This window comes from Rhinatrema bivittatum, chromosome 10 (genome assembly GCF_901001135.1).
Source record: "Rhinatrema bivittatum chromosome 10, aRhiBiv1.1, whole genome shotgun sequence".
Lineage (NCBI taxonomy): Eukaryota > Metazoa > Chordata > Amphibia > Gymnophiona > Rhinatrematidae > Rhinatrema > Rhinatrema bivittatum.
In genome coordinates, this window is record NC_042624.1 from 116,383,712 (window position 1) to 116,400,451 (window position 16,740).

The following is a 16,740-nucleotide window of genomic DNA, read 5'->3' on the forward strand; positions in this document are numbered from 1 at the left end:
GCGGCAGACCGCCGTGCAGTCTTGCCAGCAGTCGCAGTGTGATGACGCTCCAGCAGCAGCCAATCAGAAAATGCAAGAACAGTAGCGTAAAAGAAGGCGACTTTTGCTGCAGCTTGCAGAGCGCGAAAGTTAAAGACACAGAAAGAAAGAACTGTTACAATACACCAGCGTGCTGATAAATTAAAAAAAAACACTCATACCAGGAGCATAAGTAGTTTCTTCATAAGCTTGTTCCCGTACTGGTATCACTTACGTTTTCTAGCAAGTCGTACATAACTAACTCCAGGCAGGGGGTTCTACAGAGAGAAATATGGTAGAAATGAAACCGGCATCGTTTAAATGTGACTAGCAGAAACGTCCCCATCCTGAAAAGAGCCATCAATTATGCATAGAAGCATAGCATAGAAAAATATAAATGACGGCAGAAAAGGACCAGTAGTCCATCCGTCTACCCAGCGGAATCTGTTGCACGATGGAGGTTACTCCCATGTATCAGTCAGTGCTCCTTGACCTCCTTTGTAGAAGCAGATCTGTGGGTTGTATTTTTTTTTTTGGGGGAGGGGGGCTTGGCCTTAATGTCTGTGCATTGATACCCCAGACTGTAAAAAAAGTCATGGCTGAGTTGGTCGTCTCTGAATCCAAATTCCTCTTTCCTTCTACCCTCCACTTTCAAAGCAGAGAGCAATGTTGCAGTTGCATCAAAAGCATCAAGGCTTATTGGTTAAGGGTAGTAATACTATGCCTTCTGTTAAGGCCAGTAACTGCTGATCAGTGCAGGTTACTCCCATGCTTAATCAGGTCCCCAGCAAGTAAAAGTCAGGGCCCTCATTGCTTGCTATCTGTATCAAATTCTTTTTGCCCCTGCTCTTGAAGCAGAGAACAATTAGGCGATACAGTAAAGTCAGCGGGAGAGCGGGTGAAGCCCACTCTCCTGTGCGCACGGTTCTCTATTCAAATGAGGCCCGGCGGTAAAAATAGGCAAAAGGAGGTGCTAGGGACACTAGCGCGTCCCTAACGCCTCCTTTTGGACGGGAGCGGCGGCTGTCAACGGGTTTGACAGCTAACACTCAATTTTGCCGGTGTCGGTTCTCCAGCCCACTGACAGCCACAGGCTCGGAAACCGGACGCCGGCAAAATTGAGTGTCCAGTTTTCGACCCGACAGCCGCGGGCCGATGTCAAATGGTTTTTTTTTTGTTTTGTTTTTTTTTTCTTTTGGGACCTCCGACTTAATATCGCCATGATATTAAGTCGGAGGGTGCATATTTTGAAAGCAAAATGTGCGGCTTGGCTGCACATTTTGTTTTCTGAATCGCGCGGGAATACCTAATAGGGCCATCAACATGCATTTGCATGTTGTGGGCGCTATTAGGTTCGGGGGGGTTGGACGTGCGTTTTTGGCCCCTTACTGAATAAGGGGTAACGCTAGCGCGTCGAAAATGCACTTTGAATGGCGGGTTAACAGTGCGCTCCGTTGGAGTGCACTGTACTGTATCGGCCCAAATGTTGTTACATCAAAAGTATCATGGGTGGTAACCACAACACCGAAACGTTATGCCCATTTTCTTCATTTTTTTTTTTTTAGGACCAGACTACAGCAGTAATCCTGTGCTTCTGTCTACGTATCAGTAGACCAAACCAAGAACGTCAGGGCCCTCAGTTGGCATCTGAATCCAATTTCTCTTATTCCCTTCCCATCTAAGCAAGGAACAAAATATGAACATAAGAACATAAGAAAATGCCATACTGGGTCAGACCAAGGGTCCATCAAGCCCAGCATCCTGTTTCCAACAGTGGCCAATCCAGGCCATAAGAACCTGGCAAGTACCCAAAAACTAAGTCTATTCCATGTAACCATTGCTAATGGCAATGGCTATTCTCTAAGTGAACTTAATAGCAGGTAATGGACTTCTCCTCCAAGAACTTATCCAATCCTTTTTTAAACACAGCTATACTAACTGCACTGACCACATCCTCTGGTAACAAATTCCAGAGTTTAATTGTGCAGAGTAAAATGTTGCAGTTGCATTAAAAGCATATTGATTAAGGGTAGTAATCTCCATGCCTTCTGCCAAGTTCTCATTTCTGTCCTCTAGCCTTTAGGGATCCACAGTGTTTATACCATGCCCCTTGACTGTTTTCTTTTCTTTCATCTCCTCCTGAAGGACATTCCAGGCATCCATAACTCTTTCCCTGAAGAAATATTTCCTGATATTGGGTCTGAGTCAATCCCGAGGAGTTTCAGTTCATGACACCTAATTCTATTGTTTTCTTTCCAATGGAAAAGGTTTGAAGTCCATACATCATTAAAATCTTTCAGATACCTGAAGGTCTGTATCCTATCTCCCCTGTACCGTCTCTCTTCCAGGGTATACATATTCATATCCTTCAACTTCTCCCTCATAGGTCTTCTGATACATTGGTTGGATTTCTTCTTTTTATTTTTCCCAAAAATATTAGTTCTCAAACTGAGCATTAATTTAATTATGGCCCATAAATCCTATTTTAAAAAAATGCATAAGACAATAGGAGCTGTGAGTCCAGACAATGCACAGCCAGTAGCATGAGGGATGTTGGGCCACAGGAGACTTCTCTCAAATCTCACAATTTTACTTGCCTACAAAAACTTAATTTGTTCTTGTATTTATTGTAATCTGTAATTTTACATTACTATTGTTTTGAAATGTTTTCTTCCTCTTATTTTAAAATTATCTTATTTTGGCAACACATGCAAAATTGTTATGCCAATAAAAGTTATCTGAATCTGCTCACTGCCTGATTGGTACTACTTGTAAGAAAACAGAGTGACCCGTCTATCCATACTCCTGAACTTGCTAAAGTCATTTTGCCACCACTGTATTCTTCCTTCATCTTGGTCCTGAATCTGAAGCTAATCTCCCCTCTTCACTCTGCTGAAGCCTCATATCCTGACTGCAACCTAGGAATCAGAGACAGACTTGACCATCACAAGAGGTAAGACTAGGGGAAGAGAGGGTTTTTTTTAAAAATGGGAATGACAGGTTTAGTATGCTGAGTAGCAGTACTGGATAGGTAAGGGACAAGGAAGGAATGGAAGAAAGGGGGTTGGGGAAGAAATAGGGAGGGGGGAATGGTCCTTTCTGGAGGGTGGTGCAGGAGGAGAAGAGAGAGGTCAAGAAACAGAGGGAGAGATGGGTTGGGGAGTATGGGGGTGAAAGTGAGGTAGAGAGAGGCTATAGAATATGAAAGCTCAGATGAAGAACCAAAGCTGGTGACTGAGGACTGAAGTGCAAGAGCCAAGGCTGCTGTTAGTAATTTGACTGAATTTTCAATAGGGCACAGACTTTTCAGCCTGCACAATCCTGTAAGCAATATAAGAGTATATGCAGCCAGAAGGAAACTGCCTGCTCCCCCTCCGAGGGAGACTGGCTGCACTACAGAAACTTACATTACCTTACATGAGATCCAAAAAGTCTAAGAAAGGACACCTGTGTCTCAGAATCGGACTGCTTTATTTTCAGAAATTTTAGGCTTAGCAGTTAGAATAAGGTAAACACATTCCTCTAGCAGCCTTAACAGCACCGATTTATACTAAGTAAAGCTATGCATCAATAGTAAACAAACATTGCAAAGACCTCACCTTGCTTTGGGTATATTAATCAATATAATTAACTAATTATCTCCATAATCTTAGGAGATGACCTTCCGTTTCATGCTGGAGCAGTCTCTGGCTGGATGTCTCGGAGACAGTCTTTTCTGGTGAGAGCTTGCATTCTTGGTCCACAGGACTCTTACTTGCAGACTTCTAGAACACAGGCGCTCTTCTGCCTCACGGCAGGGATAGGGGTGATGTCTTGGGCGTCATCTTCAACTGGTGCGTATGGAATTCTGCTGGCCATCCCCCCATCCCACTTAACAATCCAGATATGCATATGTAAACAGCTCTTGCATGATCCAGCAGCAGGACAGACAGGGTAAATTCATTTCAGACCCCCTAGGCCCCCCCCTTCCCCATCAGGGGTGGTGTCATTGTTCCTGCTGTTTAGCACCCCTGGACCTAGGTCTGGTCTCAATCCCTTCACCTCTTGGGCTTAACTTATGTTTATTAATAGAAAGAAGCTCCAGCCCTAAAGTAAACAAGCAGTTCAGATAACTTGGGCACATATTGTCATTCTGGTCAAAAAGTTCCTCATCTGGTTTTTCTGTTTAAACATACATGTCAGCATCCTCTGATGAAGTCAATATTCATATCTCCCCTACAATCCCAACTGATTTTCAAAGATACTTGTGTGCAGTGTGTTTGAATATCAGCTTGTGATGCAGACAAAAATACATGCATGCCTTAGTGCATTGACTGACAGCATAAAGAGGAAAATTGGTTCTTCCCTGCTAATTTTCGTTCCTGTAGTACCACAGATCAGTCCAGACCGCTGGGTTATGCCTCCCTTCCAGCAGATGGAGACAGAGAAAAGCTTGTGAGGCACCCCCTCTTATACCTGTGTGCCACCTGCGATCCCTCAGCATAATCAATACCATAGCAGAATGAACCAAATGGAATAACCAATCTTAAGAACCAATGGCTAGACCAAACTTTAGCCTAACAGTAAACTATGTAACTATGTACATGGAAGGAGTACTGGTATGGACAACTTCGATATTGTCTCTCTCCAAGATAATTTGCAGAATGAAAAGGATAAAATACATATAGCGAACGGACTCTCCATGCCAGAATACCATAGTATTCCAGATTACTGGTCCTGCGATGGATAGGGCACGTTCTTTCATGGTGGTATGATGTGTAAATTTAATGATATTTATCCTGTTGGATTCTGTATGTCCTCCTGGACATAAAGCACCACACCCCCACCAAGTTGATCCTCCCTATCATTGTGATATAATTTGTACCCCGATATAGCACTGTCCCATTAGTTATCCTCCTTCCACCAGGTCTCTAAGATGCCAATTATATCTATCTCATCATTCACTGCTATATATATAAAACTCTCCCATCTTCTTAGACTTCTGGCATACAGTCATTTCAAAGTGTGTTTTTTGTTTGTATTAACAACCTGCTTTTCAGTTGTTAGGGATAATTTGGAATCCTTTAGCTCAGGTGATTCTTTACTTACAGAAACATGGACTACTTTTGCTTTTATTGGAACCTATCTGTTGGAGTGCCCTAACTTTCTTGTTTCATTAGTGTCCTTCAAGGATACCTTCCTCAGAACCATGCACTACTGTATGACTTCCTGCTTTCCCCCTTGTTCTAGTTTAAAAGCTGCTCTCTTTCCTTTTTAAAAGTTAGCTTCAGCAGCCTGGTTCAACTCTTCCAGTTTAATCTTCATTTTTGGAGGAATGCTATTGAATTAGGAAGGTGTTAAGTTTTGAACATAAAATCCAGGTTACTTAAACAGGGATAGACAGAATAGCACTGTGGAATTGGTATTAGGAGGGAAAAAGGGAGCTGGGGAAGAAAAATAGGATATTGAGCACCATAGAAATGGGATAGAGTTTTAACATTTTGAGAGTTTTTAATTACAGAATTCAATTTCTTTTGAATTTTGTTTGCAGTTTTTTTTATATCCGTCACCATACTGTAAATACACTATCAGCTTGTATGTTTTAATGCATCAGAATAAAATGGATTATTGAAAATACTATTTATTTTAGCCTTAATGTGTTTTTTTTTTTTTTTAAGATTGGCTATTTTGGGGCTGCACTGTGTCAGGTTATAAGGGTGAAAAGGGGAGTTTACCAGCTTCGGGTTCAGGACCAAGATGAAAGAGTTCTTGTATTCACTTGTTTTATGTACCAGTTGTACCTGTTCTTATACTCACATGTTTTCTGTACTGCCTTTGTTCGAAGTTGCAGGTTTTTGTAAACCGGAGTGATTTGTTTCCCATACAGGAAATTCGGTATATAAAAATTAAAAATAAATAAATAAATACTAATGACAATTTTATCTGGTTCAGGAATGTGTGCAGATTGGTGCCTGTACAGCCCAACCTATCAGGCAGTGAGCAGATTCAGATAACTTTACCACCAAGACAATTTTTCGTGTGTTCGGCAAAAGTAAGATATATACATATATATATAATGAGGAAGGAGAAAAAATACAAAATAATATTAAATTTAAAGATTACAGTAAGTACAAGAGCTTTGAGAGAAGCCTCCAGTGGCTTAACATCCCTCACGCTCTCTTTACTAGATTACGCATTGATCACTCACAGCTCGTATTGTCTTGGGCGGGGTTTCATAAAATTATGACCCATAAATCCTAACATTTAATACTCAACCTTTGAGAACTATATTTTGGGGAAAAATTAAAAGGAGAAATCAGACCAATGCATAATTGATGACTCTATTCAGGATGGGGAGACTTCTGCTATTCAGATTTAGACTTGATGCCGGTTTCTGAATGGAGTTAGTTGTGTTTAGTGGAGCAAGCAGCTAGAAAACGGTGTTACTAGCACAGGAACAACCTGAGAAGAAACTACTTACCCTCCCGGTCTGAGTTTTTTTTAAATCTGTAATTTGTTTTACGAGCACGTTGGTGGAAAAGCTCTCCCTTTCTGTGACCGCAACGCCTCTTCCACCTTCCGCGATCTGCTGTTTCTACAGCCTCTGATTGGCTGCTGCTGGTGCGTCATCACACTGCGACGGTTGGTAAGGGTGTCCGGCTGCGTGCAGCAAAGAAACATTCTTGCCAACAACAAAGGGAGTTGCTAGCACCCAGTCGCCCGTTTGCCCAGCCTACAACTACCCCAACCCGCCAAAAGAAAAAAAAATGCATTTTGCTGGACAACGATAGCAAAAAGAAAAAAAGCAGACCAATTGGGCGGGATATAGTCTAACAGTGTAGCCTTTGCGTACAAATGTCAATACAGTAACCAACTACAATCCTTCCGCCTCCCTTCCCCCTTCAGTGACCGTTATGAAAGGTATTTAAAATGCGCTCGGGGGACCGCGCATGCCAGGCCGGGTGGCTGCTCATAGGCCGAGAGGTGGGCTGAGCGGCGCCCGATTGGCTGGCGTGTGCGCCCCGGGGCGGGAGGCAGGAAATGGCGCCATATTTACATTTGGGCGCCCTTGGCGTTGTGTCTTGTGTGTATTTAGGGTGGTGTCGTGGCTTTTAATGGACGTTTGACAATAAAAGTTTCTGCCGCTGCGGAGGGAGGCGTTTCCCGCCGCTGGCTCCTCCGCTTGCGCTCCCGTCCGCGGAGGCACTGGGACTCGGTGTGGGGCTTACTCTGTGAGCGGGAGCGTCCTGTTGCTACTGCCGCTGCCATCGCGCCAGGTAAAGCTCGGCCCGAACAGCGGGATCTAGTTGGGACCAGGTCTGCTAAAGGGGTGCATGGTGCGTCTGCCTTAACCGGCTGCCGTGGAGGTGCTTTCAGCGCGTTTTACTTTTGTAAAGTGGCCGCACCTCAGGTGCTGAATGTCAGACCCAATGCAGGGTTTAAAGGTGCTGGAGATGGCTTAGGAGGCGAATAGTCTGGAAGCTACCATTTAAAAATAAACAAATACATAAATAAAGAAAAAAGGGACGTTAAGAGGTCTCATTTGAGTATCTTGGATTTGGGGGTTCATGGTAATTAGCGAAATTTTTTATTTTTTAAGCATTCGTTTTAGATTTCGCTTTTTCAGGCACTCCAAAGAGGATTACATCCAGATATTTTAGGTATAATTGTCATAATCAGTTACTGCCCTTCTGCATACTAAACTAGCAATTTTACATTGAGTATAAGGAAAAGGGATTTCTTTTTTTATTTTTTTGTATCAAACTAATTTATACACAAGTGAGAAAAAAATCTGTGGTCTTTGGAACCGGCCCAATTCTGATCTCTCCATTACAGGGCATTTAATGTGCTTTCTCTTCAAATATGAGCGTTGATGTAATAAATTATTAGCTCGTTTGATATAGTTTTGGCTTTTCAAATACATGGTTTAGTGTATAATTGTCTACTATCAACAAAAGCTTGCCAGTAAATATAGTGAAAACACTGCTGTATCAGTGATTGCTGTTTTTTTCCTAATGTTTTAAATAGTTTGGAAACAGGAAAAAGGCCAATTGAATATTTTCCAACATAATTGATTTTAGAGGATACAGTGATACCGCTAAGGATCCCAAGGCCCATCCAGTCTTCCCAATTTATTTTTCTGGTGCAGTAGACCCCAGTTGATCTCTGGCTTTCTTTTCACTACTTTGTAACTAAAATGACAGGAGTGGAGTGGCACCTTTATAGACTAACCAATTAAACTTTGTAACTAGGGGTTCTTTGTGTTTATCCTAGGTTTTTGCTATTTCATACATCCTCCACTCTTTCCATGAAGAAATATTTTTTTGATATTACTCTTTTCTTTCTCTTCTCTGTACTGTCATCTTCTGCCAGGAAGCAATCTAAAAGTGAATACATTTTAACATGGTTAGAAAATAAGATAATATCAGTAGGAGACATCCATTTTCTGTTGCGCTCCGTTTATCTTTGGGAGATTTTGGTGCTATTTAACATAGAAATGTGCATCTCCACAATTGATAGCTGGCAATGTGTTATGACTTTCTAAAGTGGCATATGCCCAAATTTTGACACTCAAGTTGCACTAATGTCATAATTATAGAAACATGGCACTCTAACTCAAGAAGGTTCATGGTCTCCTGGAGGAGAAATCCATTAACTGTTATTAATCAAGTTGACTTAACAGGAATAACAGATGCTATTCCTTAGTATTTATTTATTTATTTTATATACTGACATTCGATCGAGATATCACATCCTTTTCCAGATAACTAAAGGAATAGGGTGGTAACAGCCCTATTTTACATTATAACATGATAATAAATAGATATAAGAATATTTTACATTAACATGGTAATAAATATAACAAGTTATAACAGAACTAACAGGAATATATGGAACATTAGACTATAGTATATAACATATGTACATAAATGGCTTGTTGATGAGGATAAATTATGGTAAGGATGGCAGGGAGGGTAGAGGGGGAGGGGAGAGAAAGGGAAGGGTGGGAGGAGGTAGTGATAGGGAGGGAAAGGGTGGGGTAGTAGGTAGTAGTAGGTTGGGATCTACTTAATATGTGGGTACTTGTAACCTGGATTGGCCACTGTTGGAAACAGGATGCTGGGCTTGATGGACACTTAGTCTGACCCAGTATAGCAACTTCTTATGTTCTTATGACAATTACTATGTTCTAATTATAATTGTAGGTATTACATGGTAATAGGCTGATATAATGCCAATATCACGTATTGGGAGCGAGACAGTATCAGGGTGAAATGTGATGAGTGAGATAAGCCAAACATAATTGAATAAAGTAGGTTTTATTTTGTTTTTTTCTTAAAGCTAAACTTTAGAAATAGGCTAAAATATTAAGTCCCCCTAAGGGGTACATTTTAAACAGCGCGTGCGTGCACTTTTGTTCGCGCACCAGGCGCAAACAAAAGAACGCTGGATTTTATAAGATCACACGTATCTTCTAAAATCTGGGGTCAGCGCGCGCAAGGGGGTGCACATTTATGCAACTTATGCGCGCCAAGCCCTGCGTGCGCTGCCAGTTCCCCCCCCCCCCCCTCCTTACCCTTGTTGAGACAGGCGTAACTTGCACGCGCTAGCGGGCTGCTGGCACGCCATCTCCCGACCTGGGGGCTGTTCCGAAGGCCTCGGCCCACACCCGGAACGTCGCGAAGCCCCGGGGCTTGCGCACACAGCAGAGCCTATGCAAAATAGGCTCGGCGTGCGCAGGGGCATTTTAAAAGGGTTATAAGAGTACCTTACGCATGTAACCCTTTTAAAATCTACCCGTAAATGTGTTAGAAAGATAGGCCATACAGTGCAGTTAGTGTAGCTGTGTTTAAAAAAGGATTGGTTAAGTTTTTGGAGGAGAAGTCCATTACCTGCTTTTAATTAAGTTGACTTAGAAAATAGCCACTGCTATTACTAGCAACCGTAACATGGAATAGACTTAGGTTTTGGGTACTTGCCAGGCTCTTATGGTCTGGATTGGCCACTGTTGGAAACAGGATGCTGGGCTTGATGGACCCTTGGTCTTACTCGGTATGGCATGTTCTTATGTCTATTATAATACCCTTAGATGCCTCTTCTCCAAGCTAAAGAGCCCTAATCTCTTTAGCCTTTCCTCATAGGGTAATTGTTCCATTCCCTTTATTTTGGTTGCCCTTCTCTGTACCTTTTTCCAATTCTTTCTTTCTTTTTTTTTAGACCTGAATTGCCAACAATACTCAAGGTGCAGGCAGTCATATTATAGAGCAATAGAGGCATTATTTTATATTCTGTTTTTTATTTTTTCCTAAATTCCTAGCATTCTATTTGCTTTCTTGGTAGTTGTTGGACACTGAGCAAAGAATTTCAATACATTATGTATGATGCCGCTTACACCCTTTTCTTGGGTGGCAATTCCTAGTATAGAGCCTTGCATTGTGTAGCTATAATTTTGGGCTGCTCTTCTCTACTTGCATTACTTTGTACTTGTCCATATTAAATTTCATCTGCTATTTGGATACCGGGGCTTACAAGGTCCTCTTTGAATTTCTCTCATTCCTCTTGTGATTTAACAGCTCTGAAAAATTGATAACCCACTAGTTCCCATTTTCAGGTCATTAATAAACATGCTAAAAAGCAGTGGTCCCAGTAAAGATCCTTGGGGCACTCCACTATTCGCCTTTCTCCATTGAGAAACTTGACCATTTATTTTTACTCTTTCTATCCTTTAACCAGTTCCCAATTCACAATAGGAAATTGTGCCCCATCTCATCACTCATAAGGTACTTGGTCAGACGCTTTCTGGAAATCCAGATATACTGTGTCAACTATCCATGTTTTATTCATACCTGCAAAAAAAAAGTAGCAGACTGATGCAAACTTCCTCTGGCTAATCCACATTGGCTCTGTACCATTAAACTATGACTACTTATATTTAGTAACTTTGTTCTTTAATTCTACCATTTTGCTGGGCACTGACATCAGGCTTACCAGTTAAGTTTCCTGGATCACCTCTGGAACCCTTTTTTAAAAATTGGCATTATGTTGACTACCCTCCAATCTTTCAGGTAGCTTTTGACAGGAAGAGACAATATAGTGCTATGTTTCTTGGTTGTCTTATGAAGACTCACATGGACCCCTATCTATTGATGCTTTCCTTTATTTGCAGGCTTTCTTAGTAGCATTTTCAGACCCTCCTATGGTTAGACGTTTTTTTATGTCAGCATTCTGGCAAACATGCAAAACCATTTTTATCAAGTCTCTCACAGAGCTTCTTTGGTAATATACACTGGATAAAAATTAATGGGTTAGTCAGAAGTCTTAGTTCATTTTGCTTACACCTGCATTTCATTTTCTTGCATCTCCATAAGCATCAAAGGGAGTGCATCACTCCCCAGGTGATATATTTTTTTTCTGTCGATAAACAGGTTGAATTAGCCATGCTGTTTGGGTGACATTGGCGCTCTTGCAGACTTTCTCTCAGAAAGCAAAACTTTGAATGCTGCTGTGTCTCTGCAGCTCTTCTCCTGTGTGGTGCATCATCAGTCTCCTCCGTGCTGCTTCTTCTTTTTTTTTTTTTTTCTACGCTCAGGCATGGACATGCTGAAACTTTTTTTTCTCAATCTCCTCACATGGGCCATGTATTTTGTTTTCAAATTTAAAGACTTTTTTACATCTACGATCCCACAACAGCACTCTTAATTGCTATCTCAGTGTCAAAAACCCCCCAAAAAAACCAGGGTTTAAGTATTTCAGTGTGGACACACAATGTCCGTTGCTGACAAGGGGGAGCGGACTCCTGGATCCTCTGCAGAGAAGTGGTCTGGGAATGGGTGGTGGAAAACTTGGTACTCTACGGGCTACGTATTTGCCATGGATAGCGAACACCTTAGCGGACCACCTAAACAGAGTTTTTCACCCACATGAGTGGTCTCTGAATCTCTCGGTAGCCAACAAGATCTTCCAGAGATGGGGGTCTACTGTGTCTGGACCCTGAGGAGACTGACGCACTACGCGTGGGAAGATCCACGCAGCAGCATTCAACATTTTTGCTTCCTGAGAGTAAGTCCACAAGAGTGCCATCGATGACAACGCCTAAAGAGCATGGCTAATTCATCCTATCTACAGAAAACGCAGTTTACGGTAAGCAAAATTGCTTTTATCATAAAGTGCTATACAAAAAAATGCCTTTGACCATTCATGCTCTGAACACGTTTGAGTTCAAGGTTCTGTCTCGATGAATATGTTGTGTGCAACATACAGGGATGGTATCAAGGATCCAGTACATTCCCAGACACCTGCCTTGGGTGGAAAAGCACAGAGGGGAGTCATGGAGCAGTCGTGTTCCACTTGCTGCCATTGCGGAAACAATATCCCATTCACAGATGTGATAGCATGTTGCCACACACAGAGGCTGTGATTGGTTAAATACATTTATTCACTTTTATATTAATTTAAGGGTTTGATTTGCTAAAATTTGTCTACTATTCTGTCTCTATTGGGAAGGGATCTTGATGAATCTGGCCCAAAGTATGTAGAAATATGGGTCATCAAATAAGTTGTAGGTCATAGCTTTCTACTAGAATAAGACATCTTTTGACTGGCTTTGGAGAGTTCTAACCTTTCATTAATAAATATTTATTTATCGAGTTTTTTTATACCATTCAGTTTCGCCATCACAACGGTTTACAAAGTTATGATTAACAGTGTTTTAAAAAACCAGTTCATATGGTTAACAGAGGATATCATTTACGAACTAGGTTTGTAGATTAATCAAAACATATTACAGAACTGAGTAATAATCAGAAGTTTCTTGGGTCCATCTGTTTTCCTAGTGTTAAAGGAAGGGAGCGGAGTTTTGAGTCAGTGGGTGAGTTGGTAGGTTATGGTAAACATCCATGTTTTTAGCTCTTTTTTGAAAGTTTTAAGTTTTCTTGTATTATATCTATTGGGAGGGTGTTCCAGAGTTTGGGGCTTCCAAGTGAAATTGCTCTCTTTTGAGGTGAGTTCTTTGGATCATGAAGGAGGGATCTTTAATAGTCCTTTATTTGCTGATCTGAGGTTTCTGTTTGGAGCATGCAATTTTATAGATGAAGAAAGCCAGTTTGTCTTTCATATATTATTTTATGTAGTATTGATAGAATTTTGTATTCGATCCTAAATTTTATTGGGAGCCAGTATAGAGAAATAAGTGTGGGAGTGATGTGATCATGTTTTTTAGATCCAGTGAGTATTCTTGCAGTTGCGTTTTGCAGGATCTGTAGTGGGCGGATTGTATTAAGAGGTAAGTTGAATAATAGGGAATTACAGTAGTCCAGGTTGGAGAATGAGTAGTTGAAGGACTGATCTGAAGTCATTGGGGGAGAGGAATTGACATTAGGAGTTTGTGATAACCATCTTTGATTTTAGCTGTGATGTGATTTTTGAAGGAAAGTTCTTTATCAATTATGACTCCAAGGTTGCGTGCATGATTGACTGGAGGGAGAGCCAATTTTTGGTTTAAGTTGAGTGGAGGTGGCTGAGGAAAGTTGTTCTTTCTATCCAGTATGATTATTTCAGTCTTATCAAAGTTTAGTATGAGTTTCAAGTTGGATAGTAGTTTTATTTTGTTTAGGTAGGTGGCTGATTTTTTTTTTTTTATAGGTTTCTTCCAATGAGTTGATTATTGGGATTAATATTTGAATGTCATCTGCATATATGAAGTGGGTCAGGTTAAGGTTTGATAGGAGGTGGCAGATTGGAAGGAGATAAATGTTGAAGAGAGTCGCTGATAGCGCAGATCCTTGGGGGACTCCGGTGTAAAGATTTTATTTTTTTTGAAAGGGTGTCATTGATCCATTCTTGGTATGTTCTTTGTAATAGATATGATGTGAACCATTGTAGGGTTTTTTCTTTTGCACCAATTTCAGATAGTCGTTCAATCATAATGGAGTGGTTTATCATATCAAAGGCTGCTGATTGAGAAGTACCAGAAGGTAGCTGTGGCCGTTTCCAAAACCTTTGAGTATGGTGTCGTTCAAAGATAGTAATAATGTTTCTGTGTTCAGTTGTTTTCTAAAGCCAAATTGTGTGGGAAGTAGGATGTTGTTTTCTTCAACGTGGTCGCTGAGACGGGAGTGTACGATTTTTCTCAATTTTAGCAATGAAGGGTAGGTTTGATATGGGTCAGTACTTCAGTGGATTTTCTGGATCAAGGTTGTTCTTTCAGAATGGGTTTAATAATTGCTGATTTTAGGCATTCTGGGTAGTTTCCTTCAGTGAGGGATAGGTTTACGATGTCGGTTAAAATTTTACTTATTGAAAGTTCAATATTTTTAATCGTTGTTATGGGAATGGAGTCAATAGGGTGTTTAGCTGGGTTCTTTTTTTTTTTTTTTTTTTATATAATTGTTTGGATTTCCAGTGATGATGCAGTTTCAAAGTTGGGCCAACTTGATGTTTGAGTGTTTTTATTTATTTTTGGTCTTGTGAGTGCTGTTGAGGTTTTTGATTTTTTTTTCATTAAAGAATTCTGTGAATTCGTTACTTGTGATTTTGGATGTTGAAGATAACTGGTCGTCATTGAATGATTTGGTTAGCCTTTTTACGATAGTGAAAAGCATCTTTGGGTTATGTTGGTATTCTTTTTAATTTGAATAGAAGTCTTTCTGTTTTGTGGATGCGGTTTTTTTGTCTTCTCTGTATGCATTAAGTAGAGTGGATGATTTATTGTTCCTCCAGGTTTTCTCTTTTTCTGAGTTCATGTTTGACTGATCTGATGTTTTCATTGTACCATTTGGTTCTGATGTTTTGGGTTTTTTATTGTTTTCTTTATCATGGAATTTATCTTATCTGCTACTGTTAGTGATGGAGATCCAGGAAGAGGTTGCGTTCTCTGCATTTGTTAGGTCTATGTTTGTTAGTTCTGTTTGTAGGTATTCTTGAAGTGTTTCAATGTGAAAAGGTGGTCTGTATGTGAAGGATTTAGGTGGATTTTTTATTGTAGTAAACTTGCGGTTTGAGTGTAAATTTGTGTGGATTACAGTGGTCCGACCAGGTTATCTTGGTGATTTTTGTTTGGTGGTTATTCCATATGTTGGTATTGATGAAGACAAGGTTAAGGGTGTGACCTGCTTTGTGCATTGGGCCACTGATGATTTGGCTAAGGGCTATTGATGAGAGCGTGTCAATGATTGAGGAACATGAGTGGGGGATGGTATCTGTGTATGTTGAAGTCACCTAAGATGATTATGGGTTTGTTGATTGATATTTTTGTCAAGAAGAATTCAATAAGTGGTGAGCAGTTCCGATCTAGAATATTGGGGGGGCAGTATATCAGACAGATTTGTAGTTTTGATGAGTCAAATAGTGCAATTTCCAGAGGGGTGTAGTTATTAGTTGAGAGTAATTTCATCTGTAGGCTGCTTTTTAGATGAGTAGCATTAGGCCTCCGCCTTTCTTTTTTGGTCTGGGAATTGAGAAAGTTTTGTAGAAAGGATTGTTGATTTGGTTTATTAGTACTATATTTTTTTTACCCATGTTTCCGTGATTGCTATGAAGTCCGGCTTGTCATCTTGAAGGAAGTCATTGATGATGGGAATTTTTCTTTATTATTGATTGTGCATTAAAAAGCATGAATGTTAATGCTAAGTAGCTGCTGAATGTTTTTGTGTTGCGAGTTAAGGTAGAGTATTGGTATTTGTGGTTTTTTGATTTCATGCTTATGTTTTTGTTAATCTATAATTTCACTTCATTTCTGTGATTCTTGCTGTAGTCAGGGGGTTGAGAGTTTGTCATTTCTTGGGACGTTTAGGAAGAAAGTTTTATGATTTAGTGCTTAATAGTGTTAGCACCAAGGTTTGCACAAAGGGGAGCGCCCCTTCATTGCGCCCTTCGGTGCGCGACGCTTGGTGGTCACGACCGATTTTAAACGGTCCGCGGCTTGAGCCAATGATGTCGGGGGGGGCGGGCCTTCCATTCGCGGCTGTCCCTGGATTTTTTAATTTTTTAGGCACTTGCCTTTTCTTTTTGTGCCTTTTTTCTCTTCCTTTCTGTAAACATGTATTTGCCCACCTGATTTTGCATTTTTCTTTAATTTTTTTTTAACAGAAAATGAGTGTTCAAATTAATATGAAGAAACTTCCATCACACATCATAGAAGCTACAGAAAACCAAATGAATTCTAGGTATGTGGAAGGGTTTTTTCCTTTTGTTTTAAACATTCTATTGTGTAACCCATAATTTTCATTTTAAGATGCAGAGCCTTACTGGAGTTATAACTTGAAGCAATCAAGTTTAATTGTATATGTTACTATAGTATGAAAGTTTCTCTGTTGGCAAGCAGGGCTGACTGAATTAGCTGTGACATGTTAGGACTGATATCTGGCGGAACCAAATGGATCATTCTCTCTAAGCTTGTAGAGCTTTTGCTCTTCTGAGCATGTGTGGGAATTACCATATAGGTGTTGCCTTGCGAGCCCTCTCTTTCTTTTTTTTTTTTTTTTTTTCCTTAGATTTTTTTAATAAATAAACAATGATGGGAATCATTCTTCAAAAATTCAATATCCAATAATACATGGGAAAAAAGCAAACATAGTATTCCAAATCTCATTGCCCCATAGTCACCCTCACATTACCACAGCTCAAAATGACAGATATGACTAAAACTGTCTGGCAAAGAATAAAAACAGCAAGGCAGAGAAATATAAATATAATAGGTGAGCAAATAAGAGTTGGCCCGCTGGGGTGGAAACTGAACTTGTCTAA

The 16,740-nt window shown here is 40.4% G+C and overlaps 1 protein-coding gene across 1 annotated transcript in view; it reads left to right on the forward strand.

The window, feature by feature from the left end:
* The first annotated feature begins 6,961 nt into the window (after positions 1–6,961).
* STIL (STIL centriolar assembly protein) overlaps positions 6,962–16,740 on the forward strand; it is a 64,609-nt gene continuing 54,830 nt past the window's right edge. The window contains 2 exon segments of the mRNA XM_029618629.1: positions 6,962–7,274; positions 16,084–16,160. Of these exon segments, the coding sequence (XP_029474489.1) occupies positions 16,087–16,160 (74 nt within the window). The 5' untranslated portion in view covers positions 6,962–7,274; positions 16,084–16,086.